Source organism: Agrilus planipennis, unplaced genomic scaffold, assembly GCF_000699045.2.
Source record: "Agrilus planipennis isolate EAB-ADULT unplaced genomic scaffold, Apla_2.0 scaffold143, whole genome shotgun sequence".
NCBI classification, from domain to species: Eukaryota; Metazoa; Arthropoda; class Insecta; order Coleoptera; family Buprestidae; genus Agrilus; species Agrilus planipennis.
In genome coordinates this window covers 37,531-44,464 of record NW_020438887.1, presented here as the reverse complement: position 1 = coordinate 44,464, position 6,934 = coordinate 37,531, and the positions used below count along the sequence as shown (strand labels likewise).

General features: G+C 32.7%; 4 protein-coding genes across 12 annotated transcripts in view; 3 read left to right on the top strand and 1 right to left on the bottom strand.

Annotated features, from left to right (window-relative positions):
- The window catches only part of LOC108737439 (receptor expression-enhancing protein 2), a 14,136-nt gene extending 13,497 nt beyond the window's left edge, over window positions 1-639 (top strand). For all 5 annotated transcript variants that reach the window (XM_025981671.1, XM_025981672.1, XM_025981673.1 and 2 more), the window contains one exon: window positions 456-639. Coding sequence is in view for 3 of the 5 variants with exons in the window: in XM_025981673.1 (XP_025837458.1) it covers window positions 456-515 (60 nt within the window). In the remaining 2 variants the exon portion in view is untranslated. The remainder of the gene's footprint in view (window positions 1-455) is intronic.
- Window positions 640-667: 28 nt separating this feature from the next.
- LOC108737451 (phospholipid phosphatase 5) lies at window positions 668-3,952 on the bottom strand. Of its 3 annotated transcripts, none has more exons than XM_025981676.1 (3): window positions 3,863-3,950; window positions 2,406-2,810; window positions 668-794 (listed from the first exon to the last, which is right to left on the bottom strand). In XM_025981676.1, exons 2-3 carry the CDS (start codon window positions 2,788-2,790, stop codon window positions 691-693), a joined length of 489 nt encoding a protein of 162 aa, XP_025837461.1. In that variant the 5' UTR covers window positions 2,791-2,810; window positions 3,863-3,950; the 3' UTR covers window positions 668-690. The 3 variants fall into 3 exon arrangements, 1 of the variants encoding a protein (XP_025837461.1); XR_003232587.1 differs by lacking the exons at window positions 668-794; window positions 2,406-2,810 and adding exons at window positions 2,817-2,941; window positions 3,025-3,148 and having other exon boundaries at window positions 3,863-3,952; XR_003232586.1 differs by lacking the exons at window positions 668-794; window positions 2,406-2,810; window positions 3,863-3,950 and adding exons at window positions 2,817-2,941; window positions 3,025-3,148; window positions 3,603-3,679.
- On the top strand, window positions 3,828-5,495 carry LOC108737450. 3 transcript variants are annotated; one of them, XM_018470305.2, is made up of 3 exons: window positions 3,828-3,944; window positions 4,009-4,434; window positions 4,513-5,495. In XM_018470305.2, the coding sequence occupies exons 2-3, from the start codon at window positions 4,024-4,026 to the stop codon at window positions 5,389-5,391; spliced, it is 1,290 nt and encodes a 429-aa protein (XP_018325807.1). In that variant the 5' UTR covers window positions 3,828-3,944; window positions 4,009-4,023; the 3' UTR covers window positions 5,392-5,495. The 3 variants fall into 3 exon arrangements, with proteins under 3 accessions (XP_018325807.1, XP_018325805.1, XP_018325806.1); XM_018470303.2 differs by having other exon boundaries at window positions 4,009-5,495; XM_018470304.2 differs by having other exon boundaries at window positions 3,988-5,495.
- Window positions 5,496-5,962: 467 nt separating this feature from the next.
- Window positions 5,963-6,733, top strand: LOC108737413 (ADP-ribosylation factor-like protein 6-interacting protein 4). Its single transcript, XM_018470242.2, has 2 exons — window positions 5,963-6,388; window positions 6,482-6,733. Exons 1-2 carry the CDS (start codon window positions 6,054-6,056, stop codon window positions 6,609-6,611), a joined length of 465 nt encoding a protein of 154 aa, XP_018325744.2. The 5' UTR covers window positions 5,963-6,053; the 3' UTR covers window positions 6,612-6,733.
- The last annotated feature ends 201 nt before the right edge of the window (window positions 6,734-6,934 follow it).

Sequence of the window (6,934 nt, the reverse complement as noted above, 5' to 3'; positions counted from 1 at the left end):
CGCTGATGAGATCCAAAAAGATCGAAATCGCGATCCGCGTGTGGCAGTTTCGACAGAATACAGACCACTTCGAATTATTTTATTCGATTATGGTAACGTGCCTATCACGTTGAGGTTGGCTACGCCGGGATTCGTTTTCAGCAAGTAGATATCCACACAAGTGGACCTTGTTGGAGCATACGTAATCCTAAAATGTAGCATCGTGCTACAGATGGCGTTTACTGCGCCATTTGTGGTATTTTCTAATAATGTCAATAATAAGTCAATGAAAAATGTATTTTTTTTAGTCAGTTCTAATAAAGGTTTATTGATTTAGTGTTTTTTTAAGACAGCTTATTACTTTGTGTATTTGTTAAAAAAACGCCCTGTATGATTGCTTTTCCTAATAACGTTGCCAATTTATGGTTACTCAATTTACATTTTTATTCTCTTATTACATTTCAGTTTTTTTACAGATCTCAACTAATGCTACGCTACCTAGAACAAAGAAGTCGTCTAAAAAGAAAACTTTGTGAGTTGTTAGCCAAGTAAAATTGTGATTATATTTAATAGCATAATATAATATATATATAATCTGTTTTAAATGACAAATTGTAAGCATAATATAACAGTTTTAAGAAAAATAAACGCAAACATCTTTCACTTGTTTTGAAAAATGAATTAAATATTTATTTCACTTATGAAACTTAACTAGAGAGTCAGGTTCCTTTCTGGGGTCAGCGACAGCTCATTAAAATACTGATAGTAAACGAAATGGGATACCATGCTTCCTAGGATGCTACCGGCAATGACATCTAAAATAAAACAGTTCTATTAAATCCTCCTAGTTTTTGATTATTTTTGTGTTTTTGACATTTCCTTTTAGATAAACCCTTCCCCCCCCTTTTTAAGCAATATGTAACGCAACTTTTGAATTTTTCAATCCCCCTCCCTCCCTCCTTTATAAAACTCCGTAACGCTTTGCTTCACTCCCCTCTCTCTCGTAATGTAACACCATAGTGACCACGTGTACTTATAAATGTTAATTATGTCGCGTAAAATACCGGAAAATCACTGAAATTACGTTTGTTACTGTTACTATCGCGTTCATAGTAACAAAACATAATCCCCCCCTCCTCATTGTAACGCACCGTAGCGTTTTATAAGACTCCCATCCCTTACGGCGTTTTGTAATACCTGAGCGGTCCCTTTCCTTTCAATTAAAAAACCATAAGGCTCTATAAGGGCCAGGGGGGGGGGTGCCAAAAAGCTATACTGAACTATACGCGGGGGTTGATATCTGAACAACGTGTTTCTTCAATAAAAAAAAAATGAAGACTTGAAAGCTCCAAAAGAGGATGCAGAAACTTTATTTCGTGCAGTTAGGTCTGCCATCCGTCCGGGTTTCCTCGGATTTGTCCTAGTTTAAATGACATCCGGGGAGCGTCCGTGGGGACGGGCTTCATTTGTAGTCCGGGTTTAAAAATTTAAAGTCATGGGCCGCCCGCGGCACGCATTGTGCTCGCACACCAAAAATTGTAAGACTGAATACTAGAATGGTTCAGTATTTTTAAGATTTTTGGTTAAAAATTTAATTAATTTTTTTTTAGGTTTCATATTTTTATAAGGTTTTGTTTTCATAACAAAGTAAGTATATTAATAATTTGTGTTTTATTTTAAGAATAAAAAAATCTAACTGATTATTAAAACAACTTGTAACAGACTGTAATAAGATTCTGTTTCGTTAGGTACATTTAAAATGATGATAAAAAATTACTGAATTTAATTTTAAGGTCTGAAAATAAATAAAAAGGTGATTTATGACATTTTCAACTGTTTTTTATTACACTGACTATGTTTAAAAAAACCTGTTGACATGTCCGGGTTTTGTACTCTAAAATCCGGGGTTTTCACGCGTCTTGTCCGGGTTTCCAAATTTTAGAGATGGCAACCCTACGTGCAGTGGAATGGCTAGCCAATCAGATGGCTTTAAAAAAAAAAAATCATTTCGAAAAAATTAAATAAATCGTGGTATTCTAGGGGCTGTTGAAAGATAAAATTACGTAGCTAAACTGGACGTGAATGACAAATAAATGAAACTTGAGAAAACGTTACGATTTTTTTTTAAATTAGTTTCTGGATACGAAGTGTTAGTGAGTTAGTGCTGTCAGATACTCTGAATGAATGCTACTTTAGAATAGTGATTTTTTACAACTTTTTATCGACACTTCTATGACGGGGGGTGGTTGGGTGGAGGAAGGGGGTTAAAATAGAGCCACATGGCGTAAGTACATCCCCAAAGAAACTATTGCTAAAATAAAAATCATTTTACAGAGCTAAATCCTGGAAAATATTGGAAAACAAAACACCCCCGGAACATGGGATCGGTTTGGTGTAATATGCTTCCGGATATTGAGATGCATTACCTTCTGGGTGATGGTGATGGTCGCAAATTCTACTGGCAGCGATTAAACTGCTTAAAATTAGTGGTGAGATGCACAAACAAATCCTCCAAATTTCCCCTCTGTGGTTCTCAAAAATTTTCAATTTCGAACACAGATACAGACATATAAAATGCATGCTGGCGAATGCGAAAGCGGCATGGCCGCTAGGAAAACTTTTTCTTCCATCCATCACGATAATGCGATCGCCTGTGCATTTAAAGTGGGCATCGCCTCTTCCATCGGGGAAGCACCGATTGTAGAAATCGGGTCGCGGTCTCCCTACCGCGCATTTTAACACACCCGCGATGATTCCACTTAAACTACATGCCAATGACACCCCTTCGAGTACGTTTGGCACATCTCTCATATCGGTTAGAAATACAACGGCTGTGGGCACAGCGAAAACGAAAACGAATAAAGAACTTGATGACACGTAACTTTTTACATACGGATATTGATACTTCCATAGTTCTTCTTTTAAAATTTCACGTTCAATTGGACGGACGAAACTTGTTGTTCTTGAAATTTATGTTAATATTATAGGTATCTGAGATGTAATAGAGAAGCTATTCAGTTTAATTATTTTGTTACGGTAACTTACATGAACAAGGTCCAGAGTAAAACGTGAGATGCGATATTAATGAAACTCTTTCTGTCCAAATTGTGCATTCTTTTTGTTGGAAAATAATCATGATTTTTAATATTTGACGTTTTTATGCAGTAAGCTGATAAAAAAGTGACGTTTAAAATTTAATTACAGTCGAACAATAAGCTACTGAATCCTGTAATTTTAATGATGTAAAAGTCAGCCGTGTATTGATAAACAAAATTATAATAGCAATTTTATGTTGAAACCTACAACCACTTTATAATGTACATCAATTAAGTGGCCTTTCCATTTAAAAATAAAGATTCTGATGCTTCTATTTGTTGACTTGACTTTTTTCACTTAAAACGATATAGTGAAATAAAATGAATTGAAAGATAATTGTTCTAAAAGCGGAATTTTACAAACTATGTAAGTATTATCGTTTATTTTTCTTTTTAGTATAATGTTACTGATTTTGAAAGAACATTCTTGTTAGTTTGTAAGATGGAAATCAGTAATAGTGATACTGTTTCAAGCCTTTCAAAAAAGTTACTTTATGTACACTAAATAAGATTTAAAAGGTTACCTACATTTGAAACATGCTTAGAACACCAAATTACGCTCAATTATTTTTAATCGAATAGTAAAACATTAAATTTTATTCACTAAAATAAAACTGGAACACTAAAATTTTTTCGTTCCCTGGGCTTTTAATAACCTAGTTACGCCACTGTGTTTGTGTACTTTATGGTTTGTTTTTTGATATATCTTATCTATGGCTGATTTGACAAAGAAACGTCAAATCAAATCAAAAAAACGTATAATAAATAAACAAAAGGAAATTGTATACCTGCTGTTTACGTTATTGGCCCATTGAATGTTACAACAGTATCGTAGCCATCGATGTGACTCGCGTTTTTAGTAACGTTTTGGTAAGTAGAGGTTATGAGGAATCGTCTTTTACTTTTAAGAAAGTTTGTTCTAATTTAATATTAGTTTCTACTCCACGAAATGGACAAACAGGACTCTCCTAGTGATTCAACTGATTCTGCGTCCTCTTGGGAGTTTGTGCTTGACTCTCACAAAAATAATTCAAAATTAACAAAGAAGAATCCTTCAGCACCTTCATCTAGAAGCAGTGAATCTGATAGTATAAGCATCTTAAGCGATGGTGAAGAATTTGAACACTATGAGGCCGTTGTAGAAACAGCTGAAAAATGCACTGATGACTTGCTATTTTCTTCTGATACATCTACATCAGTGGAAAGTGGAAATGATAAGTCTACCAATGATTCTTTGCAGCCATTGGAGAGAAAAGATTTAAATAATGCAACTATTCTGAATAAACACATTACATTAGAAGAATCCAATTTGCCAATAATTGGAAGTTGTGATCAACTGAATTTTTCTTATTTGACCTCGGTGAGCATTGCTCTAATTTTAGCATTGTCTATTTTTCTATCTCCTTTGAACAGTATTTTTTTAAAATATTTTCATAAGAATAACACTTTGGATGAGGGCGACTTTGAAGAAGGTTTTTATTCAAATGAGTGTCCACCGATTTCAAAGTACTGTTTGACACAGTACATTTACAATGAAAAAGACGCAGGGCACCTAATAATTAACCCCGTAGATGAAAACAATTTTAAACTGAAATTTGAAGTAATTCCTCCTGCTGAGGAAATAAATTTTAATAATTTACCACTTGAAAAGGACAATGGGCAAACAAAGAATACAAAGAACAGGTCCAAAAATAGAAAACAGAAACATTCAAAAGAAAGTATCGGTGAAGTTAATAAAAAAGGTTTAGAATTTGAAAAAAGGCAGAAAAGTTCAACAAAAGGCCAAAATATTTTGGACATTGAAGCGAATCAGTTAGAACGACTTAATAAAGACGACTACAAAAGATTTATAATGAAACTTAAAAGGAAACGAGAAAAATTAAATTCGCGCGCAAAATACATTAAGAAGAAAGAAAAATATCTCGATGCAAAAGAGCAGGAGCTTTTAAAAATGGAAAAGGAACTGTATGAAAGGTCAGAAAAAATAAAAGAATTTGTTAGAAGAGAAGAAAAACGTCGTCGGCATTTTAACAACAAAGACAATAACAAAAATTCCTTCAAATCAAAATACTATAACGAACCACTCAAAGAGGAAAAAATGCGCATAAAACGCAAAGAATTAAACAATACCGTTTCCGGCGAATGGTATGACCAATTGTACAATGCCAGAGAAAAAATTCGAAAAGACGAGCACGCCAGTGATTGGATGTTTGAGTTATATAACTACCGAGAAGCGAAAAGAAGAGAAAATAAAGGGAAAAATAAATCCTCATGGGTGGGTGGAGGGGTAAATTACCGTTCGAATTTTAGGAGATGATTTCTAAATAAAAAAAACTACATGTAGGACACCCAAATGTGATTACAATTGTATTATCTTGTATAGCTGATATATAAAGACACAATATATCAAAATCTTCTAGACGTTGTTATTACTTATTATAATAATCTTCATATTTGAATTGTTGATGCTTAAAATAAGTTTAATTGACTTTAACAATGGGTAAAAATGTTACCCTCCCATATATGTATTATATATTTTATTTGATCTTCTTTTAGAAACTGGCAATAACATACAGTTTTGTAGGTATATCATTATTCATAAAAATTCTTTTTTATGCACCTTAATAGCTTTTTAATGCAGCAAAATTAAGCAAAAGGCAAAAATTTAAAATAGACGCCACTACTTCTACTACAGTTTACCTCATTATATGTTTAATTTTTAATTTTAGTGCACTTGTAGTCGTAGAGAGGGCTCCATTATGTTCATATATAAATATTAAAATTGCTTTTACTACAGTTTACCTCATTAATTTTTAATTTTAGTGCACGTGTGGTCGCATAGGGGGCCTCATTATGTTCATATATGAATTTTAAAAATTGGTGTTTATTATTATAATTATAGAAACATTGCATAAATATAACCTATTAATGTAACTTTCTGTATGTTTCTATATTTATTAGCATTTGTTCATTGTAAATATGTCGAAAAAGTCTAAAAAAGATAAGCAAAAGAAATCAAAGAAATATTCAAAATATAAGTCTAAAGAAAGGCATAACCCTTCAAATTCAAAGGAAGCAAGTAACAGTAATTCAGTGAAACATCATAAAAGGAAAAAGAAACACACGAAAGAACATAAAACTGATATAAAAAATAAAAATGATCATAACACAAATGTAAAAGGTGAGGAAATGGATGTTCCGTTAGCGTTAATGGATAAACCTGCTAATGATATGACTCCCATGACCAAGGAACAATGGGAAAAACGACAGAGTATTGTAAGAAGGGTTTATGATGAAGCAAGTGGAAGACATAGGTTTATATTTTAAATAGTAAAACCTCATATATTGTTAATCCGAAGGCTCATCCATGTATGGTACTATATGTACTAATTGTAGTTCTTTTTCAGACTGATCAAGGGGGATGGAGAAGTTGTAGAAGAAATTGTAAGTCGGGAAAGGCATTTGGCAATAAACAAAACAGCTACCAAGGGCGATCAAGAGTATTTTCAAGCAAAGGTGCTTTCCAATTTAAAGTAAAATATTCATACTAGAGGTAGGTATACAATAGAATTCTCCTCTTGTACACATGCAAACTTAATATTAAGCTATATTAAAGTAGTTATAAAATTTATTGTATTTCAATAAAGTACTAATAAAGAGTTGTTTAGTTATTTTTTATGGTAGCTATCAATAATCTGGTTATAAATCTGACCCTTATTGAATTAGGAGTTAATGCTATTAGACTATTACTGAACAGGAATGAATTAATTAGATATTTGTGTGAGGTGTATAGAATGATAAATCAAAGTATTTTTTTTATAATAAGAATATTATTGAATTATATTTCCTCAAAATGCGGC

What these genes read in the sequence shown, in the direction of transcription:
- LOC108737451 (XM_025981676.1), bottom strand. Translation starts at nt 2,790, where the DNA reads ATGAGAGATGTGCCAAACGTACTCGAAGGGGTGTCATTGGCATGTAGT. An exon ending in CCATCACCATCACCCAGAAG is followed by an intron (nt 795 to 2,405) that starts GTAATGCATCTC and finishes GTTTTATTTTAG; the next exon opens with ATGTCATTGCCGGTAGCATC.
- LOC108737450 (XM_018470303.2), top strand. Translation starts at nt 4,024, where the DNA reads ATGGACAAACAGGACTCTCCTAGTGATTCAACTGATTCTGCGTCCTCT.
- LOC108737413 (XM_018470242.2), top strand. Translation starts at nt 6,054, where the DNA reads ATGTCGAAAAAGTCTAAAAAAGATAAGCAAAAGAAATCAAAGAAATAT. An exon ending in GAAGCAAGTGGAAGACATAG is followed by an intron (nt 6,389 to 6,481) that starts GTTTATATTTTA and finishes GTTCTTTTTCAG; the next exon opens with ACTGATCAAGGGGGATGGAG.